This window comes from Pipistrellus kuhlii, unplaced genomic scaffold, assembly GCF_014108245.1.
Source record: "Pipistrellus kuhlii isolate mPipKuh1 unplaced genomic scaffold, mPipKuh1.p scaffold_m20_p_15, whole genome shotgun sequence".
NCBI classification, from domain to species: domain Eukaryota; kingdom Metazoa; phylum Chordata; class Mammalia; order Chiroptera; family Vespertilionidae; genus Pipistrellus; species Pipistrellus kuhlii.
Window position 1 is genome coordinate 12,184,028 of NW_023425460.1, and position 24,393 is coordinate 12,208,420.

At 40.8% G+C, this 24,393-nt stretch overlaps 2 protein-coding genes across 6 annotated transcripts in view; both read left to right on the forward strand.

The window, feature by feature from the left end:
• The first annotated feature begins 731 nt into the window (after positions 1–731).
• Positions 732–21,650, forward strand: SLC25A16 (solute carrier family 25 member 16). 5 transcript variants are annotated; one of them, XM_036438324.2, is made up of 10 exons: positions 754–1,013; positions 5,684–5,776; positions 8,366–8,499; positions 10,034–10,097; positions 12,183–12,304; positions 13,343–13,409; positions 15,952–16,114; positions 19,154–19,222; positions 19,609–19,614; positions 20,076–21,650. In XM_036438324.2, the coding sequence occupies exons 1-10, from the start codon at positions 884–886 to the stop codon at positions 20,221–20,223; spliced, it is 996 nt and encodes a 331-aa protein (XP_036294217.1). In that variant the 5' UTR covers positions 754–883; the 3' UTR covers positions 20,224–21,650. The 5 variants fall into 5 exon arrangements, with proteins under 5 accessions (XP_036294214.1, XP_036294217.1, XP_045437762.1 ...); XM_036438321.2 differs by lacking the exon at positions 19,609–19,614 and having other exon boundaries at positions 732–1,013; positions 20,098–21,650; XM_036438322.2 differs by lacking the exons at positions 5,684–5,776; positions 19,609–19,614 and having other exon boundaries at positions 756–1,013; positions 20,098–21,650.
• A 352-nt stretch (positions 21,651–22,002) lies between these two features.
• The window catches only part of DNA2 (DNA replication helicase/nuclease 2), a 34,930-nt gene continuing 32,539 nt past the window's right edge, over positions 22,003–24,393 (forward strand). The window contains exons 1-2 of the mRNA XM_036438328.2: positions 22,003–22,164; positions 23,710–23,880. Coding sequence (XP_036294221.1) covers positions 22,091–22,164; positions 23,710–23,880 — 245 coding nt within the window. The 5' untranslated portion in view covers positions 22,003–22,090. The remainder of the gene's footprint in view (positions 22,165–23,709; positions 23,881–24,393) is intronic.

The window sequence follows — 24,393 nt, forward strand, 5'->3', positions numbered from 1 at the left end:
CGCCCCCTACTGGGGATCAGCCTGCAACTCCTGGCATGTGCCCTTGGTTGGAATCGAACCTGGGACCCTTCAGTCCGCAGGCTGATGCTCTATCCACTGAGCCAAACCAACTAGGGCTAGGAATGAATTTTGACCAGAGTGGAACCAATGAGATACTCAAGGTAAGAGAATTGTGCTCAAAGGGGTGGTTTAAAAACCCCACAGTGGGCCAGGGAGTAGAAGCTGGGGTTTTCTAAGAGTTTAGGGCAGAGATTGGTGGGGAGTAGCGCCCCGTGGAATTTGAGAGCTGAGATTCAGAAAGGCCTGACAAGGCATAAGCATTGGTGAAATGTGTAGGGCTCCGACGAAAGAATACGCTGCCTTAGCATTATTTCTTTGCAAGAGGTGGTGGGGGTGGAGTGAATGCTTCGTGGGGGTTAGACGGGGCAGAAAGCGAGGGTTACTGAGCTCTGCGAAGGCGGGGCTGACTTGGCGGGAGATGGCGCGATTGCAGAGGTTCCTAGAAAGAGTCCGGAAGCAAAGGCTGGCGCTGGACGGAGTCCATCGTAGGGAAGTCAGTAGACAGCCCGCTGGGCGGGTATAGGTCAAGGGTTCATATAAGTCAAAAGTACGGGTGGGGCAAAGTTGTCCGTTCCCGCCTCGCTTCTCGCCTTGCGCCAGAATAGAGGGGGAAAGCTACCAGTCGGGGCAACTCCACTTCCGGCCTAGGTCCCGCCCCCCACCGCGCCCGTTACGTCATCAGCCAGCGTCCGCCGGCGCCGCGGGGTGTTGATCTGCCCCGCCCTCGCGGCTGTCGGAGCCCAGTTAGTGCCGGCAATGGCTGTGGCTCTGGCCCTTGGATTGTAAATTGGCGACTACAGCTTCCGACGTGGCCCCGGTCCCGATGGCGGCGGCGGCGGCGGCGGCGGCCCTGCCTGCGGCCGACCCGCCTCCCGCGATCCCGCAGGCGGCCGGAGCCGCAGGGCCCACCGCCCGCCGGGACTTCTACTGGCTGCGCTCCTTCCTGGCCGGAGGTGGGTGTTCGTGGGGGAACCGGCCACCTCCGCGCGGGGAAGCAGGGGCAGCCGGGGGCTCGCGGCCGCCGTGACATTCTTGGACAATGGCTGCTGCAGTCAGTGCCCTAACAGATGCTGTCACCCTTTCCTAATAATCCCTTGACTCGTGGCAGCAGGGTCCTGGGGAGGAAGGGTCTGGCGCTGTCGTGGAGCGGCTGTCGTGCTCACACTGCTGGGGGGACGTGGAAGAGCAGACCCGGGCACCCGTTCTTGCGGGCGGGGTGGCACGGAAAAGAGGGGGAGTCTCTTACAAGGACCCCGGGATTCCAGGGACACATGCAGGGCACTGCTTTCTTGTAGAAAGACCAATAGGTGGCTGAGAGTAGAGGTGAATTTTACTGTTTAGCTTAAAAGAAAACAATAGCTCTTAAAACGTGGTTTTGGAATCTATGCAAAACAGTCTACAACCAAAACAGGTTCCAGTGATGCTGGTAAACTCTGCCGCTGCTACTTGGCAGGTAGCCGGTGCAGCCCTGCTGTAGGGCCAGAAGGTTCGTATTGTCTCTGAGAAATGCCTTCTGCCTTCCCATAAAGAGGTGCTTCAGTCCTTACCCTTTCTTAACTGATTGTTTGGGCTGTCATCGCATACTTGTTAAGGCTAAGAATTAAAAAAAAAAAATCAAATTATGATGACTTATAGGAAGATAAGATCTGTCTTCTGCAGTAATTTTTTTTCTTTTTTAAAAAACTATGTTTTATTGACTTTTTACAGAGAGGAAGGGAGAGGGAGAGGGAGTTAGAAACATCGATGAGAGAGAAACATCAACCAGCTGCCTCCTGCACACCCCCTCCTGGGCATGTGCCCGCAACCAAGGTACATGCTCTTGACCGGAATCGAACCTGAGACTCTTCAGTCCGCAGGCCGATGCTCTATCCACTGAGCCAAACCGGTCAGGGCTGCTGCAGTAATTTTAAGAATTTATTCTGCTGTTGGAAAGGACATTCACTTATTTATAAAAGGAACATTTGAGTGCCTGCTCCATGCTCATTGTACACCAGGGAGCAAAACAAAATCCTGGAGTTTACATTGGTTGAGGAGAAAGACAATAAGCAAAACGAAAAAATAAGTTCTATAGTATGTTAGCATGTGATGAATGCAATGGGAAGAAGTGAAAAGGAGAATGGAGCAAGGAAGTGGAGAGGTGCATCTGTGTACATAAAACCCTAATATGCAAATAGACCCAACCGTGGAACAACCACCGAACAACTAGTCACTATGACTTGTGCTGACCACCAGGGGGCACGTGGACAGAACATGGCAGGTGTTGGCAGCTGTGGCAGAGCATGGAGCATGGCATCAGCCTCGGTGGGATGGTGGAGCGCCAGACAAAGGCGGTGCACTGGTTTGTCTGGCGCCAGGTGATTGGGGGCGCCAGACAAAGGTGGTGCACTGGTTGTTGTCATCAGGGTGAGCCTCTGGTGGCTACTGAAAATTCTTTATATATATATATATATATATATGTATAAAATTGATTTTTTACAAAGAGGAAGGGAGAGGGATGGAGAGTTAGAAACATGGATGAGAGGGAAACATCAATCAGCCGCATCCTGCACCCCGCCTCCCCCCACTGGAGATGTGCCCGCAACCAAGTACATGCCCCTGACCGGAACCCGAACCTGGGACCCTTCAGTCCACAAGCCGATGCTCTATCCACTGACCCAAACCGGTTAGGGCTGAAAATTCTTTGCTTGCGTGTCTGGCGCTGAACCTGCTGTTGGCACTGAAGCTGCTTGCACCTGCTGCTGGCGCTGGAGCCACTGCTGGCACCTGCTGCCAGCGCCTGGCGCCAGTCCAGATCACTCGGCACCTCAGCCGGTGCAAGCGGTGGCTGCCGGTCCCGATCACCCCTCAGGGCTTCTCCACTTTCCCCTGCTTCTAAGGGCAACCAGGGCTGGCAGCCACCGCTTGCACCTGCAGCTGGCACTGGAGCTGCTGCTCTGCTGCTCGCACTGCTGGGCCGGCCCCAATCACTGCGCTGTCAGCGGGTGCGAGCCGGGCCAGCGCCATCAGCGAGTAGGAGTGGAGGCGGCAGAAGTGGGGCTGATGGCAGAGAGGGCACCAGGGGCTGTAGGCAGAAGGGGCTGGGTGGGGGTGTGGAGGATGGGCCGAGACCCACCTCTGTGCCCACTGCAGCCTCGTAGCCCACAATTCTTTTCAAGGGACACGAATTTGTGCACTGGGCCCTTGGAATTAAATAAGCTAGTCGAAATAAGTCTCCTTTGGAGGGTGACACGTGAGCAGACTTGAAGTGAGAGAGTTTAGCTAGTTGATGGCTAAGGAGGAGCATGTTGGGAGGAGAGAAAGTATTATTTAGATAAATAAATAAGTCCATATTATAGACTAATTTGCAATTGTAACAATTATAAAAGTATTAATTGACTATGAACAATGTTCATAATCTATTAGTTGAATGTGGAAATATTACAACATATTAGAATCATATTGCGTTTTATACAAATAAACGTGCTTAGACAAAAGGCCAGAAGGACAGCCCTAACTGGTTTGGCTCAGTGGATAGAGCGTTGGCCCGTGGACTGAAGGGTCCCGGGTTCGATTCTGGTCAAGGTGCACATCCCCAGTTGGGGAGTGTGCAGGAGGCACTTTGGTTGCAGGCACATCCGCAGCTGGGGGTGTGTGCAGGAGGCAGCTGATTGATGTTTCTCTCACATTGATGTTTCTAACTCTCTCTTTCCCTTCCTCTCTGTAATTCAGATGATGGATAGTGGCTTGGATCAGGTCAGTAACAGGAGAGGTGGTGAAAAATTGTGATAATCTGGATATAAATAGAACAAATAGGATTGTCTAACAGATTAGAAATGGGATAAGGAAGATAAGTCAAGAGTGACTTTTTTGGTTAGAGCAGCTGAAAGGTTGTGTTCATTGGCTGAAACGGAAGACTGGCTGGAGCAACTTTCATGATGGTTGTAGCAGGGAGATGAGGAGTTCAGTTTTAGACATGTTACGTTTTGTGATTTGATTAGACTCTGAAATAGAATCATGGTATGTGTAGGTGAGGATAGCTGCCAGGACTCTCTGTATAAATATATATGTTTTTAATATACTTTTATTGATTTCATAGAGGAAGAGAAAGGGAGAGAGAACTAGAAACATTAAAAATGAGAGGAAATAATTGATCCGTTGCCTCCTATACGCCCCCTCCCACAACCCAGGCATGTGCCCTTGATCAGAGTTAAACCCAGGACCCAATAGGTTTATCGGGATGTAACCCATTGTAAATCAGGAATCCTATGCACACGTAAGGTGTCTTAGTTCATTTGGGCTGCTCTAACAGTAATCTGGGAGGCTTGTAAACAACATTTATTTCTCATGGCTCTAGACTAGAGGCTGGGCAGTTCTAGATCATGGAGCCAGCGGATGGACATTCTGGTGAAGACTAGACAGCACCTTTCTTGCTGTGTTTTCACAAGGTGGAAGGGGCCAGGGGCGTCTGGGGCCTCATTTATAAGGGCACTGATCCCATGGTTAGTGCCCTAATAATGGTTGAATCATATTATGTGTTGTTGTTTTTTTTTTTATAAGTAATGTTTATTTATTTTATTTATTTAATTTTTTTAAATTTAACTTTGTATGTATTTTTTAAATATATATTTTATTGATTTTTTACAGAGAGGAGGAGAGAGGGATAGAGAGCTAGAAACGTCGATGAGAGAGAAACATCGACCAGCTGCCTCTTGCACACCCCTATCAGTCCGCAGACCGATGCTCTACCACTGAGCCAAACCGGTTTCGGCTCATATTATGTTTTATAAACATGTAGAACCCTTAGGTTTTAGGACCCATTCACCTCCTAAAACCCCACCTCTGAATGCCATCACATTGGGAATTAGTTTTCAACATATGAATTGGGGTTGGGGAGGCAGCACAAACAACATAGAAAAAGGTCTTTATACATTATCGCCTTAGAAGCTTTCCAAGCTAGTAGGGCTGTCCTGTATGCATGTTACTATCATCCAAATGACTGCACAGTGGCATATTGTAGGGGCCTAAATACATAATTGCTGAATGTATGAACGAATGATTGAACTTTATGGTAAAAGTTGTTTGTTTCAATGCAAAAGTTATACAAAAGAAGAGGAGGTTGCTTCAAATAGAGCCTTACAGTTGAGTAAATACCTTCAAGTGTCTCTATAACGACATGTAGCAAGATTCCCAGTGTTCTTCAGTTATTAGGAGACAGATTTACACCTTTTAAACTTAATTTTATTTATTTATTTAAATATATTTTTACTGGAATCAGAGAGGAAGAAAGAGGGAGATAGAAACATCAATGATGAGAGAGAATCACTGATCAGCTGCCTCCTGCTCGCCCCTTACTGGGGACTGAGCCCGAAACCCAGGCATGTGCTCTTGACTGGAATCGAACCTGGGACCCTTCAGTCTGCAGGCTGAGGCTCTATCCACTGAGCCAAACTGGCTAGGGCCAAACTTAGTTTTAAGTATATCATGTTTGTTTGGTAAGTTACAGAGAACAAGGGCTAATCATCTGCTAATCATCACTTCTACTGGGCAGTGGAAGATCAGAGGGTGTCTGTGGGCTGAACAAATAATGATTTCCATCTGGAAAGGAATGGTATGCAATTTCTCCTAACCTCTTACATTTTTTTAGGTATTGCAGGATGCTGTGCTAAAACAACAGTTGCTCCTTTGGATCGAGTAAAAGTTTTATTACAAGCTCACAATCGTCATTACAAACATTTAGGTGAGTTAATAGATGCTAAAGAAAAAGATGAATGAAAACATCCATCTGCACGCTTGGTTCCGTTTGTGAATTACAGTAGAAGATCCAAAAGGGAATTAAAGTTTGGTGCAATTAGTATATATGGGTAAATGTACATTATAAAAAAATATGAAGCCCCTAGTTGTTCTTTACAAACACAAAAATCCATTTAATTAACATGGACAGTAATAATATATCATTGCCCAGGCCAGTTTAGCTCAGTGGATAGAGCGTAGACCTGCAGACTGAAGGGTCCTGGATTCGATTCCGGTCAAGGGCATGTACCTTGGTTGCGGGCATATCCCCAGTTGTGGGGGGTGCAGGAGGCAGCTGATTGATGTTTCTCACTCATCGATGTTTCTGACTCTCTATCCTTCTCCCTTCCTCTCTATAAAAAATCAATAAAATGTATTTTTTTAAAAAGGCTAAAAGAATAAACATTAACATTAGTGGTTAATATTAAGTGGTGAGATTAGAGTAAATTTTTTTCTCTAAGCCTGTGATTTTCAAACTTTTTCATCTCATGGCACACATAAGCTAATTACTAAAATTCTGTGGCACACCAAAAAAAAAAAAAAAATTAAAAAGAATAATTTGCTGATCTGATGAAAATAGTATAATTTTGACCCATTCACACTGGACAGTTATTGTTGTGTTGGTTGTTGTAATTTAAAAAAAAATGTTTTTGTTAACTTAAGAGAGAAAGGAAGGGAGAAGAAGAGAGAAACATAGATTGGCTGCCTCCTACACGCCCCGCTACTGGGGATTGAACCTGCAACCCCAGCATGTGCCTTAACCAGGAAGTGAGCTGGCAATCTCCTGGTGCATGGGGCAACATTCTAAACCACTCTGACTTGACATTTTTTATTTGACAATTTAAGGCAGAAGAGGACAGTGCCCTGACTAAATAGTTAGGTATTAACTCAGACCACTCCATTGCTTTACAGTTTCATGCTTCAACTGATAGGAATGATGTATGCTCTGCTGTGCAGCATCCTATATAATAAAAGCCCAATATGCAAATCAATAGATTGGTGGAACAACCAGAATGACTGGTGTCTGTGACGACCACTGACCACCAGGGGGCAGACGCTCAGTGCAGGAGCTGCTGCCAGCCGCAGGCCCCAGGCCAGCCAAGGCGGGTGCTAGCAGGGCCCCCCCCAATTGCCCCAGCGGTCGCCCTACAGATTGGCCCTGATCGCTGGGCAGGCCTAGGGACCCTATCTGTGCACAAATTTTGTGCACTGGGCCTCTAGTGAGTGTATAACAGAGTAGATAAGAATCAATTATTATTTTTTGAAGATGCCACATACTTTAAAAAAATATATATATTTTATTGATTTTGTACAGAGAGGAAGGGAGAGAGATAGAGAGCTAGAAACATCGATGAGAGAGTCATCAATCAGCTGCCTCTTGCACACCCCACACCGGGGATATGCCCGCAACCAAGACACATGCCCTTGACCGGAATCGAACCCGGGACCTTTCAGTCCCCAAGCCGACGCTCTATCCATTGAGCCAAACCGGTTTCGGCTGAAGATGCCACATACTTTAAAAAATATATATATATTTCATTGATTTTTTACAGAGAGGAAGGGAGAGAAATAGAGAGTTAGAAATATGGATGAGAGAGAGACATTGACCAGCTGCCTCCTGCACACTCCCCACTGGGGATGTGCCTGCAACCAATGTACATGCCCTTGACTGGAATTGAACCTGGGACCTTTCAGTCCGCAGATCAACACTCTATCCAATGAGCCAAACTGGTTTTGGCGGGCTATCAGTATTCTTAATTAAAGTGTTCTAATGAAAATTTGCCCCCAAATTTAAATTGCTTTAATAGTTTATTTGTTTCTCTTATTTAGGAGTACTTTTAAAAATATATATTTTTTATTGATTTCAGAGAGGAAGGAAGAGGGATAGACAGGTAGAAACATCAGTGATGAGAGAGAATCATTGATTGGCTGTCACCCGTATGCCCCCTACTGGGGATCGAGCCCACAACCCGGGCATGTGCCCCTGACTGGAATCGAACCTGGGACCTTTCAGTCCACAGGCTGATGCTCTGTCCACTGAGCCAATCCAACGAGGGCTATTTAGCAGTAATCTCATGTAGACAAACCACACATGTATCTGGGCAGTCTGGGGAACTTTTTTCATCCTTCCAGATAGAGTTCATCCTCTGCACTGTGTGTATAGACCTTGAATGTATTTCTGCTGTTGATATTCTTTAGATTGCTATGGTTGAATATAATATGTGATAATTATAAATATGATTTGTAGCTGTTTTTGCTATTATGTGTTTTATATTTCTACATGCAGTATATTTATGTAATTTGAGCAAGTGAGGTATTTTAAGTAGTATTAACTTAAATACTACTTAGTATTTTAAGTAGTATTAACTTAAATACTACTTAAAATATAGAAATTACTATTCTATATAGAAATTACTATTCATATAATTCATCAAACAAAATTATATTATAAATGATGGCATGAGTGATCTATCTTTGTTTGTCATGAAAATTTGAATTTAGTTTTCTGTTTTAATATTTTTTCCCCTAAAAATAGGAGTATTTTCTACATTGCGTGCTGTTCCCCAAAAGGAGGGATACCTTGGATTGTATAAAGGGAATGGTGCAATGATGATTCGAATCTTCCCCTATGGTGCAATCCAGTTTATGGCATTTGAGCGCTACAAAACGGTGAAGTTTTGTTTTCTTTTGTTTCCTTAAATATCATGCTTTTGTTTTGGCCTATAAAGTTTCTGTGGAAGAATGGCTAAATTAATGCCTTTTTGAAGGAATAAGACTGTGATAGTTTAAAATTTGCAATATAACTTGGTTGTAAAGTTATCTATTCTAGAATGGTTAGTCATTTTTGAGAAAATTGTCTATATTCACACTTATGAAGAGCTTAAGAATCCTTCAAGTAATGTGCTTTTTGTGTCTCAGCTATAGGAGAGGAACATTGTGGCTTTAAAAAAATTTTTTTTACTGATTTTTTACAGAGAGGAAGGGAGAGAAGTATAGAGAGTTAGAAACATTGATCAGCTGCCTCCTGCACACCCCCCACTGGGGATGTGCCCGCAACCAAGGTACATGCCCCTGACCGGAATCGAACCCGGGACCCTTGAGTACGCAGACTGACGCTCTTTCCACTGAGCCAAACCAGTTTTGGCAACATTGTGGCTTTTGATTTTCTTATTAAAATGGCAAAATCATACTTTAAAAGTTTGTTTATAAATAATGATTTAAAAATATATATATATATTTTATTGATTTTACACAGAAAGGAATTGAGAGGGACAGAAAGTCAGAAACGTCGATGAGAGAGAAACACCAACCAGCTGCCTCTTACACCACCCCCACTGGGGATGTGCCCGCAACCAAGGTACATGCCCTTGACCGGAATCGAACCAGGGACCCTTCAGTCCGCAGGCCGACGCTCTATCCACTGAGCCAAACCGGTCCCGGCTATAAAAAATGATTTAATAAGTTAACAGCTTTTCCTGTCTTACTCATTGATCAAGTTTTTTTTTTTCTAGCTGACTGAAAGTTTATCTTCTCAAATATTCAAACTTCTTAACACAGAAGGGGGTTAAGTATGTTAAATTTCACAGTGTATCTTTTTTTAAATGACTCCATTAAATAAATTTATTTATTTATTTATTAGATAGAGAGGGAGAGAGAGAAACATCGATGGGTTGCTTGCCATAAGCATCCTTCCAGGAATGGAATGCACAACCTGGAATCAAACTTGCCACCTTTTGGTGTGTGGGATATGCTCCAACAACGAGCCACACCTGCCAGGGCTCACAGTGTATCTTAAAGTGAAAAGTAACCATTAGGAGTGGGACAACGTTCTAAGCTAGTCTGTCAGATAGAATGGCTGCCTCAGTAATTAAGACTGCATTATCTGTGGAAGCATTTTATTCCTACTGCTCCCGTTCACACTTTATTTGTGGCCATCAATGTGTAGTACACTCAGAAATTCTAAGGTAGATGCTCTGTAAAAGTACAAAGTTAGAGCAGAGGCTACAGAGGAAATATCTGACCTCTTTATGATGTGATAGAACACTGTCCAGCTTCCTGTAAGAGTGCTCATTTCACTCCCATTTAACACTGATTTTCTTTTTACTAGTTCTGTAACTCCTTTGAAGTAAGTCCTCATTATTAAACAGTGAAATGGGTAGCATTTTAGAAATGTCTAATTTAATTTGATGTGTTTGGTTTCTAGTTCATTACTACAAAGCTGGGAATTTCTGGCCATGTGCACAGATTAATGGCTGGATCCATGGCAGGTAAGAGGAGTGGGTATGCTTTATTTCTAACAAATTTAATTTGGTTTAGCTGATATGTGTGACATTGATTAAGTAGCATACATTTGTTAGCTTTCTATATTCAATTATGTAAGAAATCATTGATATTTCTACTCAAAACGAGCATTTTATATTAGAAGATGGTAAGGAATTGTCTAAACTTACAACAAAGGAAAAAACATACAGACTCTGACAATATCCTTCTGAAAATGTTTTTATTTTATTTTTCTTTTTAAAATATATTTTATTGCTTTTTTTACAGAGAGGAAGGGAGAGGGATAGAGAGTTAAAAACATCTATTAGAGAAACACCCATCAGCTGCCTCCTGCATACCTCCTACTAGGGATGTGCCCACAACCAAGGTACATGCCCTTGACCAGAATCGAACCTGGGAACCTTCAGTCCACAGGCCAATGCTCTATCTATTGAGCCAAACCGGTTAGGGCTTGTTTTGTTTTTCTAAAAAAAATTTAAAATTATAATGACTGTAGCAAGACCTACTCCTACATAATGAAAATAGTTTCACTCCCTAGAAGCAATCAGTATTAATAATTTCTTATGTATGCTTTTTTCCTAACCCTACTCTATGGGATAAGAACTTTTCTTTTAGTTATCTCAAGACTCTTTCTATATCAGTACATATATCTTATTACTTTTTTTAAGTATTGTGTTATATCCTTTTTTTTTTGAGAGGTCAAATTTCTTTCCTTTTATTTTTAGAACTGTGTTATATTCTAAGGAAATGTACTGTGATTTACTTAATCAATCCCCTATTGATTGACATTTGGGATATTTTCAGTTTCTGTTGTTACAAACAACACATTGTACTTGTGTGACTATATCTGTAGAATAAATTTTCAGAAGGGAAGTTGCTTTATCAGAGGATATGTATGCTTAAATTTTGATAGACATTGGCAAACTGCTCTCCATAATGCTTTCAATGGCCTTTTACATACCAAAACTGGGTTAAAAAAAAATTTTAATACATGGAAATTAATTATGAATAAGTTTGATCAGCATTTCAAACTTTAGTGACCATTTTTTATTTTTCTTAGTTGTTTCTATTCTTTAAATATTCATTTTTATAAGTTTTAGAATTAGGACATTTGTTTTCTTTTCTTTGAAATATTGCTAATATTTTATTTCCCAGTTTTAGATTTGTCTTTTGACCTTAACTTGTGTCTTAGAAAAGTTAATCTAAAAGTTGTTTTTAACCCCCTCATATAGAAGTTTTACATAACCAAATGTATTAGTCTTTTTCTCTGTGGCTTTAACATTTTGTGTTGTGCTTATAAATGCCTTTCCTTTTCTTTTTTTAAAAATATTTTTTATTGATTTCAGAAAGGAAGGAGAGGGAGAGAGACATAGAAAACATCAATGATGAGAGAGAATCACTGACCGGCTGCCTCCTGCACACCCCCTACTAGGGAGCCAGCCCACTTCCCCAGGCATGTGCCCTTGACCAGAACTGAACTCAAGACTCTTCAGTCCACAGGCCGACACTCTGTCCACTGAGCCGAACCGCCAGGGCAATGCCTTTCCCTTCCTAAGAGCAACAGCTATTTGCCAGGTGGCCAGCTGGTGTAGAAATATTTGAATATTTTATATTGGCATGAGTAATATTAGCCAACATGTATCGCTCAGTTGCTATGTGCTGTTCACAGACCTGAGCCTGTGACATGTCATCTTGCCCACTGGTATGGAGATAGTCAGTTTTTCCTTCTGCTATCTTACGATGAAATAGACAAGTAATAGAATTTACAAACTACTCGTGACCCATTTACGATGTACTATTTTAGGGCTAACAGTATATCTTTACAATGGGAAGAGCTTGAAAAGATTTTACAAACTGACCCTTTACTTAGTACAAAGTTGTTTTCAGCTGATGACATTATGATAAAATTGTATCAATATCACCTTTGATTTTATTGCTGTAATTTGAGAACACAACAAATGATAGGAAAGATGTGTATATCTTTCATGACTGACATATATGATGTGATGTAATGATAGGAGAGAGACAAGTGTCAAAATTTTATTCTACATTTAAGTTTCTGTTCTTTTCAGGCATGACAGCAGTTATCTGTACTTACCCTCTCGACATGGTTAGAGTTCGCCTAGCATTCCAGGTGAAAGGGGAACACACTTACACAGGAATTATTCATGCATTCAAAACAATTTATGCAAAGGTATATATTTACTTTCCTCATCTATGCCATGTCTTTTTACAATATATTTAGGAAAATACTTTGAATATGATCTAGATAATTATTCTGTTATTTATAAATAATTGATAATAATAATAATATTAGTGAAAACACATCTGTGTTTCAAGATGGGTCCCAGAATAATATTTTTGTTATGATGTATGCTTTTTCCCCCTACTAATCCTCACCTGAGGATTTTTTTTTTCTTTTTAATATATTTTTATTGATTTCAGAGAAGAAGAGAGAAGGAGGGATAGAAACATCCATGATGAGCCCTAACCAGTTTGGCTCAGTGGATAGAGCGTAGGCCTGCGGACTGAAGGGTCCCAGGTTTGATTCCCGTCAAGGGCATGTACCTTGGTTGCAGGCATATCCCCAATAGGGGGTGTGCAAGAGGCAGCTGATCGATGTTTCTCATCAATGTTTCTAACTCTCTATCCCTCTCCCTTCCTCTCTGTAAAAAAAATCAATGAAATGTATATAAAAAAAGAAAAGAAAAGAAAAGAAAAGAAACACCCATGATGAGAGAGAATCACTAATCGGCCGCCTCCAGCAAAACTCCCACTATGGATGGAGCCCACAACCCAGGCATGTACCATTGACCGGAATCAAACCCGGGACCCTTCAATCGCGGGCTGATGCTCTGTCCACTAAGCCAAAATCAAATCTGGGACCCTTCAGTCTGAGGGCCTGCACTCTATCCATTGAGCAAAACTGGCTAGGGTGATGTATGCTTTGTAAAAAATTTTTACTTACTGATTTTTTTTTTTTTAGAGGGAAAGAGGGAGAGAGGGTGAAAGAGAAAGCGAAACATTGATTTGTTGTTTCTTATTTATGCATTCATTGATCGCTTCTTGTATGTGTCCTGACTGGTGATCAAAGCCACAACCTTAGAGTATCAGGATGATGCTTTCATCAACGGAGCTATTAGGCCAGAAATGTAATGTATGTTTTTGTTCTTTGATGTGTATCATAATGAAAGAAATGTAATCTTACTTCTGTTGTTTCTTCATTCAAAAGGAAGGCGGTTTCCTTGGATTTTACAGAGGCCTGATGCCTACTATATTAGGAATGGCTCCATATGCAGGTATGTTTCAAATTTAGCAGAATCTTGGTTTTTATTTTCTTCTAAGAATTATTTTTTAAGTTTAGCATTTTATATTTAAGCCAGTAATCTGTCAGGATTATTTTTTTTTCCTTCTTAAGAGTAACCATTTGACCAGCACCACTTACTAAGTAGTCCCTCCTTTCCCCAGTGATCTTCAGTGCTACCTCTTAAAACAATAATAGCGTGCAGTTTCATAAATCTTTATAGGACAAGTCCCAGGACTATATCCCCCCCTCCCCCAAGGAATGTAAGAACTGTAGATATTTTGTTATTTCACACACTTTGAAATCAGTTTTTGAAGTTGCAAAGCACTCTTATTGGGATTTTGAATGAAATTTCATACAGTTTTTGGACATTTTTGCTAGATACAGTCATAGACACCTTATAAGCTTTGTCTTTTAGAAAATTACATTTTAAGTTTATTGCTTGATTTAATTTTTACATGATCTTATAACTTGCCATTATCCTACTTGCTGAGATGGCTCCTGCCATTGGTCCTATAGAAGAAGGAATCACTGAGTCTGAAACTCAGAGATTAAGGTCAAGTGATAAGCTTATTATTAAAGACCATGAAATATAGGAGAAGGCAAATAAATTTGTATATTTATAAAGAGTAGGGAAACTTTGGCTGGTGGGGCTCAGTTGGTTGGGCATTGTCCTGTGTCCTGGTCAGGGCATATGCTGGGTTCAGGGCTCAATCCCAAACAGGGGGCAGTGCAGGAGGCAGCTGATCTATATCTCATTCCTCATAGATGTTTCTCTCTCTCCCTCTCCCTTTCTCTCTTTCTAAAAATCTATTTTTTAAAAATCTTTAAATAAATAACTTAAGGAAGGTTAAAAAAAAAAAAAGAGTAAGGGGGTAAGGGTTTAAAAAATAAGCAAACAGCCGAGACCGGTTTGGCTCAGTGGATAGAGTGTTGGCCTGCGGACTGGAAGGTCCCAGGTTCGATTCCAGTCAAGGGCATGTACCTTGGTTGTGGGTACATCCCCGGTGGGGGGTGTGCAGGAGGCAGCTGATCGATGGTTCTCTCTCATCGATGTTTCTAACTTTCTATCCCTCTCTCTTCCTCTCTGTGAAAAATCAATAAAATATTAGGAAAAAAAATAAGCAAACAAGGTAAGAAAGGAGTTTTAAAAAGAAAAAGAAAAGCGACACATAGAAATCAAATAGCAAGGTATAGAAACAAGTCTAAATATATCAACAATCACAATAACGATTAAGTAGACTGACAAAATATTTTACAGACTGGATTAAATAAAATATCCAGCTACAAATGATTACAAAAGAAATACCTAAAACATAAAGACACGAAAAAGTAGAAAATAAAAAAGGAGAAAAAAATATATACCAGGCAAACATTAACTTGGATATGGCCAAAAAATAATTGTGAGATAGGTAGCAATTTGAACAATGATTAGATGCTACTCAGAATTTATTTTAAAGTTTCAAATGTTATAAGGTCATGCTTTTTTTTAAAAAAAGAATAAATGTATATATTGAGGTATTATCCTTGACAGAATTTTTGTAAATGCTTATTTGTTCTTAAGCATCAAGTATCTCTTGAAATATGTTTTTAAAATTTAGTAGATACCAAAATGTCTTGATCAATACTTAGGTGATAGGAATGCTTTAACTCTATTATTGATTTTTTTAATGTACAACTTTAATAGGTCTATTATAAAATTGTGTAAATTTTCAGCAACATCAACTTCATATTATCAATAACTTAATTCAATATTTATCAGATTTCATGTGCCTTGGGAGGCAATATGAACATTTGTCTCATGGTCACAACTCTTTCTTGACAAAATTAGATGCCAAGTTAAAATAAAAATGCTTTGTCACTTCTGAATTTTTTGCCTCTATTTTACGTTATCATCATTATTGTTATTATAAATAGAAGTTGTCATATTTACTTGTAATTATTAATTTTTTTAAGAAATATATTTAAAAAATATATATTTTATTGATTTTTCACAGAGAGGCAGGGAGAGAGATAGAGAACTAGAAATGTCTAGGAGAGAGAAACATCGACCAGCTGCCTCTTGCACACCCCCTACCGGGGATGTGCCCGCAACCAATGTACATGCCCCTGACTGTACATGCCCCTGACCGGAATCGAACCTGGGACCTTTCAGTCTGCAGACCGACGCTGTACCACTGAGCCAAACCGTCGACTACTTGTAATTATTTATCATGGATATAATATTTATTCATATAAAACCTTGGAAAAGAGTTCAATCACATTTCTATATAACGTGGCATTTAATCACCTTTGCCCTTATTCAGTGAACTGAAGTATATATTAGTGTGTGAAAATCAATGCTATAATTTTTTATAGGTGGTAATTTTGTTGTCTGTAGATTACTTACTTGTTTTTTTTAATCTTAGAGTAAGCCCAATATCAGGCAACAGGAAATGCATAGCTTCCTGAGTTAATTGGTTATTTTGTAAGAATGGTGTCTTTTCACAGCTCATGTTCTGTTAAGCATCGTGGTGAATTTATATTTTGTTTTTCAGGTGTTTCATTTTTTACTTTTGGTACCTTAAAGAGTGTTGGGCTTTCCCATGCTCCTACCCTTCTTGGCAGACCTTCATCAGACAATCCTAATGTCTTAGTTTTGAAAACTCACATAAACTTACTTTGTGGTGGTGTTGCTGGAGCAATAGCACAGACAATATCGTAAGTTTCTTCATCAACTTAATTCAGTCAAATTACAGTTTCCCAATCTTGATTTTTAGCATTGGTTAATCATTTTTTCTAACAGATTATTAAAACACATGATTCCCTTGCAAAAGATGTCTTAATTTAATACATTTCTTTTCAGACATGCCTGCACTTTTAGCATATTATAAATAATTTAGTGCCAATTGACCAAATTAGTTTTAACCCACCCAATTTCCTGTCGATTCATTTATAAGAAAGAAAGGTAGAAAAAAAAACCAGAGTATAGTCTTCATCCATATTTTCTCATGAATTCACCTAAATGAAGTTCTGGATTTTGAGCCATTTATGTGTTTGTGTGTGTAAGGCACAATTTCTCTTGCACTAAAATCTCGAAGGCCTGCTTTGTCAGTCTGTGTATGAGGCTTTGGAAGGTTCCCTGAAGGAAAAACACAGTTAGTGCCTCAGGAAGCGTATACTGTTATTGAGACAGTAGCAATACAATGGAGTTACTTGTTAATTTAAGTGCTAGTGGAAACATAAAGATATTATAAAGTACTTGGAAAGGTGGCTTCAAAGAATTTCTCTAGACCAGGAGTGATTGGGTAGATGAGATAAAAGAGGCTGGAATACTGAGAATTAGAAACTTTTTAGGAATAGGAAGAAGAAAAGCTGTCTGTGACTGAGGAGTATCCTGTAAAACAGGAAGTAGTAATATCAGACTCAAAACAGAGGATCCAATGGAAAAAGAAAAGTTAGACAAGTACTGAAAAGTAAGATGTTTATCAGATTTTGCAGTTGTTAACTTTTGTGAAAGCAAATCTGGTGAACTTGTGTGTGAGAACAGATCACACTAGATTGAAGGTGGAGAAGAAGACAGGTGTGTGGTTTACTTTTGGAAACCTTGCTGTGGGATCTTGTTCATGTGCAGAGATATGATCACCTCTGGCTGTTATTCTCTTCTTGCCTTTTTTCTATATTACTCACTTCCAACTTAGAGCCTTAAAATCTGTCTTCTCTTTCCCACTTCTCTTCTTAAACTACGTTCTATACCATTAATTCTTCACAGATTCAGTGGCTCCTTCTCAGGTCTTTTACTCTCCTTTCAGTTGTTCTAGTTCCTTGGTTGTTTTTAGCAGGGCCCTCTCTTGTCAGTCATGCTCCTTACCCTTCCCTTTCCCTTTTGCTGCTCACGTCCTCCTCTTCCTACCTATTGGTGTTGACCTTTGCTCTCCCCTTAAATATCTAGAATTAGCTTATCTGTCCTTATGGTTTCAATGGTCACTTCTCTACAGATAACCAGTTCTGTTTAAGCCTCCATTATTGACTCACTATTACTTCTCTGGCAAGCTCTTGGATATTTCTACTTGGACTTCTGCAGCCAGTGCCAACTCTGTAATTCAGGTATTCCTTTCTTTCCTCTTTGTATTGATTAACATTGACCTTATAGTCCTAGTAATACCTTGAGATCATTTTTCACATTACCTTGAAATAATTTTTTACATTTTACATATCTGTGTAGTCGTTAAGTCTTATCATTTTTCACTTCAGAACTTTGCCTACAGTGCTATTTTCTTTCTTCCCCAATGTTATTTCCCTAGTTCTGATCCTTGTACCTGTCCCCTTACATTCTCTCCTTTATACTAATCAGTTTCTTCTGCCCACTTCTTTTCCTGCTTGGAAACAGAATCATTCAGGTTGAGGTTTTGGTCCCTTTACCCTTATGAAGTTTTTTCCTCTCCCCAAACCTCATTAAAAAATCATTCCTGGAGATGCTGTTGAAGTACATAGGGAGTTTCACCTATTGGTACTCTTATTTCTTGAACTGCTTGGTTGGTGCATGTTTTTGTTGCGTTTTTTTTTTTTTAAACCTATTTCATAATAAATTTAAATGTATATAAAAGTATATGATTATTTTTCATCACATATCACTATGTATCTATTAGGTACCATGAAGAAGTTTGAGTAGGAAAGTAGAAAGCAGCTTTGTAACACTGGAAAGACTCAGTTTGTCAGAATTTTCTTACCTTAATGATAGGATAACAGTACGTATGTCATGCAGTTGTTGTGAAGATGAAATTGTCTAGCACAGGTCCTAATATAAGTAGTCAATATTAGCAAAATAAAAGTAATTAAAAAAATCTCCTGGAATCCTACTCTGAAAAGAGATTACTTTTGTATATTTCATTTCAAGCAATCTTTACATAGAATTTTCTCTGTCCTCTAAATGTAATTCACTATATTGTTAATTTTAGTCCTTAAAAGAAATTTTTTTGGTTGATCTATTGCACATGTGTCAAACACAAGGCCCTCGGGCCAAATCCCTCCCGCCAGGCCTTGCAATGTGGCCCGCACCGCGCTGTCATCACTGCACTCCGCTGCGTTTCCATCACAATGACAGTTTATGACTGTTCAGTAAACCATTCGGCCCGTGATTTAGGCTGGATTTTAGATTTTGGCCCCTTCTCTGATTGAGTTCGACACCCCTAAAATTCTATTGTATACAGGGGATGTGGTGACTGTTCTTAGAGTAAGGTTCTCAACTGGGTGATTGTGACTCCAGTGAACATTTATTAATGTCCGGAGACATTTGTGGTTGTCACAATGGGGCGAGTGCTCCTGGCATCTGGTGCGAAGAAGCCTGGGATGCACCCAAACATCCTACAGTGCACAGGCAGCCCTTCCCGGGAGGCATCCCCCCAATGCCAACAGTGCCACAGCTGAGAAGCCCCGTCCCAGGTTACAAACGTGAAAAGCACCCTGTTCGTTTCTGCAGGAAGTGGCATTTCTTTTGGACTTAAGGAATGAATAAAACTTGATATTGTGATGGGAGAGGAGAACCATCTAACCTGAGGGAACCGCATAAGCAAAGGCCAAGAGACCTCTGTATTGTTGATTTATTTTATTTATGTGCCTGTATCCCGACTCCCAAATTAGACAAAACAATAGGAGGATAGGAGCACATTATTTCTTAGCATATATAGGGCTTTGTATTCAATAATTGTTGAGCAGGAAACTAAAAACCATTTTTAAGTCTTGCTTTTTTTATCCTTTCAGCTATCCGTTTGATGTAACTCGTAGGCGAATGCAATTAGGAACTGTTCTTCCAGAATTTGAAAAGTGCCTGTAAGTTCTCCATTTGTTACTGTTTCTTTTCTTTAGGAAATGTAATGTTTAAAGTAAGTAGTGAGATAGTACTGCGTCTCACCGGTAGTCTAGAACTCCCAGTTTGTCTCCCATAGTTTAACTTGATTACCTTGTAAAATTTAAAAATATACATATATATTTTTATTGATTTCCGAGAGGAAGGGAGAGGGAGAGAGAGACAGAAATATTAATGACCAGAGAGAATCATTGATGTTATGTAATTTCAATTTTTCTGGTAGCCACATTAAAACTTGTATAAAAATAAACATGAAATTAAAAATATTTCTATTTAATCTAAAATAAAACTTCAGTTTATATCCCTTTTAAAAATATGCTTTTATTGATTTTTAGAGAGAGAGAGAAAGGGGGCAGGAGAGAGAAAAACATTTATATAGGAGTGAGATATAGATCCACTGCCTCTGGTGGGGATTGAGACCCCAACCCAGGCTTGCACCCTGACTAGGAATTGAACCAGTAACCCCATGTTTCTGTCTCTTCTCTCCCTTCCTCTATGACATCAATAAAAATATATTTTAAAATATATATTTATGAAATTAAAAAGACTACATCAGTATTTCAGATATTATTATAGAATAGTGTTGCCAGTAAATGTCATTAGCACAGACAAACAAAATATATCTAATTAATGAGCCTAGCAATTCTTTGCATAGTGCTTGTATGAGTTTGGGATTAATTGCAGCTTTATTGTGAATTTTTAGCTTGTTTTAGCACTTGTGTTCCAAAACCTATTAAAGATGTCATTTTGGCTTCTTTTTAAAATGCTATTATGGATCTTAAAATCGTCCCTTCATGAGTGGGCTAAAGGTGTCATCTTTTTAACCACTGTCTTTCAGTACCATGCGGGAGACGATGAAGTATGTCTATGGAAACCATGGCATTCGGAGAGGATTGTACCGTGGCTTATCTCTGAATTACATTCGCTGCATTCCCTCTCAAGCAGTGGCTTTCACAACATATGAACTCATGAAACAGTTCCTTCACCTCAACTGAAGAAAAAATCGTGATTTCCTCTCCTTAGTAAATCCTCAGAGGGAGAAATAAAATGTTACTTTAATTGGGGGGAGAACATTACTTGAAGGGGGACACTTACCCTCTCACAGGAACCACTGGTGTTTTAGTACTTGATTTTTTTATCATTACAAATCAAAAGTGCTTACTGTACCTTTTGATGCCAAAAGTTACCCTACAGAACATTGAAAACATTTCCTAAACTGATGCTGGCTAATCAGTTAGGATATTTGAAAGTGTTATTTGTAAGTAGAACTCACTTAAAACGGGACTCAAGAGGTTGTCATTAGTTTTATGCTGTTCCAAGCTTTCCATTGTAATCATGATTTTCAAAGACTCTAACATTGCTTATTATTATCACAACAAACAGGCTTTGCAGCAGAATATGAAAACTGAACTTTTAAGCTTAGAAGCCGGCATGGAAATATTATTCTTACTATTTCTCTTCTTACAATTCTCCACTGGATAAAAGGACAAATATTTTTCTCTTCACTTTTTCAAAAAGCAAACGTTGTATTTAAAAAGTAGCCATGTAGAGACTCAACAAGTGAAGAATTTTTCAGACATTGCTGAAATATTATTACCAGATACTATGACTGATTTAAATATTTTAAAAGTCAACATATTTCCCAAAGGTAGTAACAGTAAATACTGACTATCTGCTCTCTAAACAGATTATCATTATAGATTTGTTTGGTTAGATGATTCAGTGTATACTAGGACATTTATTTCGGTACACTATGAAATATCCATTAATATAGTTGTGAATGTCAAAGACTGTTTCTAAAATATTGTCATGATACATCAACTTGTTCTTCCATGTAAATAGTTTTAGTGTAATATAAACTTACGTAGAAATGTAAAAATCATTTGAATTGCTATTTTTTATGTTAAAATGGTTTAAAATGTAAGAATTCCATTTATTGTATGTAAAACACTTTTTATGTTTTATTATAAACATGACAGAAATGAGAGGGGAACAGTTACAGTGTTGTCCTCAGACATAGTGATTTGTAGAATTGATGTGATTTTAAAGACATTAGAAAACTAAGTTGAAAGTGTTATTTCTGCTTTAATTCTTACTTTTGCATTAAAGGTTTCTTGTCTGTCACACTTTGGTAAAATTTGGATGAACTGGTTTCATTTTCAAAGTGTATTTTAAAATAAATATGTATCTTTATATGATTTATAAGTGTACATGCAGGTATAAATACATGTGTTCCTAAAACCATTTTGTATATTTTCATTTCTGAATTACACTGTAGCTAAATATTGTTATCAAATCTCAAGATAATTTAAATATATATAAAATAAGTATTTCAGCGATGTTATCAATAAAAAGGATTGCAGGTATTTTTAAAATAAAAAATTGCATTGTTTTGTGTGTTTTTTTGCATTGAGAGGGAGGAAGGGAGACAGAAAAACATTGATGTGAGAGACACATGGATTGGCTGTCACACACACACACCCCGCCAGGGGATGAAACCCTCAACAGGGCATATGCCCTCACTGGGCATTGAACCCAGGACCTTCCCGTGCACCGGGAACAGGTTGGCTGGTCTAGACAGAAGGCGGGAGCACATATTATATTATAGTTTGGGCAGGATTTGTGCAGCCTCTGTTTTCCCCAACCGAAGGCCAGAGAACAAAGCTCCTTTCCCCCGGGGCCCTGGCCCAGGTGCGGTGCAGCGGGTGGGAGCGCCCGCTGGGGGCGCTGCAGGCGAGCGGCGCGTGCGCGGCGCTGGGCGGCGGGGCGCCCTCCTCTGCCTGCGGGTCCCCCGGTGGTGCCCGGCGGCCGTTTGCGGGGTCCGCGCCGGAATGGAGCCGCTGGAGGACCTGGAGCTGCTGATGGAGGAGACGTTCGCGGAGGAGGCCGAGCCGCCCGCGGAGCTGTGAGCGGGCCGGGGCGGGGCGGCCGGGGCGGCGGGAGATTTGAACGGGAGGCGCGGGAGGCGGCCCTCGCCGCGGCGTGTCCGGCGCGGGGGCCGCTGCCCGGGCCTCTGGGGCCCGCCGGCCGGAGCCTGGAGGCCTCCCCTGGGCCAGCGGCTCCTTCTCGCCCCCGGGTCACGTCATTCCCGGGTTGGGAGAGCCCCAGCCGCTCACAGGTCTTAGAAGGGAGCTGCGAGCTGCTTTTCTCCGTGTTTGCGTGGAGAGCTCCGCACCCGCCTCTCGGCTTATAGGGTCGGGGGTGGGGGGATGACCCACAGCCATGGGTTTGCACAGTTTGCACAAGTGGTGGAGTGTGTGGTTTAATTTTTTAAATTTCTCTCTTTAAAAAAAATATTTTATTGTTTAAAATATTACAAGTAGTAGTACACATGTCTCCCCCCTCCCCCATTGACCTTCCCCCGTCATTTTCTCTTTAATTCTTATAATCATGGGGCTTATATTTGGAAATATCCTTGTCATAAGTATGTTTTCCAACAGCAGTAACACTGGTGCTGACTACTGGTAACGGATCTTGGCGTTTGGGGTTTAGGGGATCCGGAAGGCGTCCCAGCAGCTGCCTCGGGAAATGTGTGGGTTAGTGCATGTGGGGGTTCCAAAATAATAGAACCTAGGGTGATGGCAAGGCGATTTTAGAGCAATGTTCAAAGCATTTGGTGTGACAATTGGAGAGATGATGACTTCGGCCCCTGTTGGAGTCTTACTGCAATCAGACCGGAAAGACTTAAGAGGAATTTAATATTTTCTAGAGGAGAGATTATTTTGCATGGTTTTCAGGCGGCTGGGGTCAGTGGATGAAAGGATTGTGATAGTGACTTGCCTATGATAGGAGAGATTTCTGAGTTACTCTGTGAAGGAACGAGCCACTGTATTAGGTGTGCTTTCTGTGCAATGCAGGGGCTGGCTGATTTCCAAAGAGATTTCATAGGATTTCCTGCATGAAATAGTATTGTACATTGGACTAGATGATTTCTATGTTTGCTCCTAAGTTAAAGATTAATGCAATTCTGTGGCTCACTGTTCCATAACAAACATCTCTTTAAAAAAAAAAAAAGTTTTTATTGCCCTGCCTAGCCTGTCGGCCTGTGGACTGAAGGGTCCGGGTTGGATTCTAGTCAAAGACACATGCCTCGATTGCATGTTGTTCCCCAATAGGGGGCGTGCAGGAGGTAGTCAACCAGTAATTCTCTTCAATAATGTTTCTCCTTTCCCTTCTTCTCTGAAATCAATACAAAAAATAATAATTTTAAATTGATTTTTAGAGCGAAAAAGGGAGAGAGAAACAGTGATGTGAGAGAGGAACATCGATTGCCCTCCACACACACCCCCGCAGGGTTTTGGACCGGAAACCTGGTATGTGCCCTGCCCAGGAATGGAACTGGCAACCTTTTGATGACTCTGAACCAACTGAACCACAGTAGGGCCAAGCATCTCTTTTATTTACAAAAAGGATAGTGTCCAAAGTGGTCCCTTTAATTTGTCTGCTTTAGATTTCAGAAGGTGGACGCTACGATAGTCCTGGGCCGCGGAGTGGATAACCGGTACCTAGTGCTGGCAGTCAGTGCTGTGCAGAAGGAAGACGGGAGCCACGAAAAGCACCTCGTCATCACGGCTTCCCAGTCTCGAGCCTGCAAAGAGCTGTGCATCCTCAGGAATGGCTGGTAACTTCTGTGCGGCTCCCGGCTCTGACCTGCAGGCTCTTCAGGGTCCCATCGCAAAGCCCGTCCCATTGGCTTGTGCTGCTGTCACTATCATTTAGATATTAACAGGGTTTTCAACCTGAACTAATTCCGCAGAAAAGTTACCCCAGCAGCATGTCAAGTCCCTTATCCCAAAAGTTGATTTTTATTGTCCGTTGAAATGACAAAGGGGCTTGTTAAATGATTACATCCTTTTCCCAGTACTTTGTGTTTTAAGATTACAGCTTTGCCGGGGCCAGTTTGGCTCAGTGGTAGAGTGTCGGCCTGCAGACTGAAAGGTCCCAGGTTCGATTCCGGTCAAGGGCATGTGCATTGGTTGCGGGCACATCCCCGGTAGGGGGTGTGCAGGAGGCAGCTGGTCGATGTTTCTCTCTCATCGACGTTTCTAGCTCTCTATCTCTCTCCCTTCCTCTCTGAAAAAAATCAATAAAATATATTAAAAAAAAAGAAAAAAGATTACAGCTTAGAACTCAT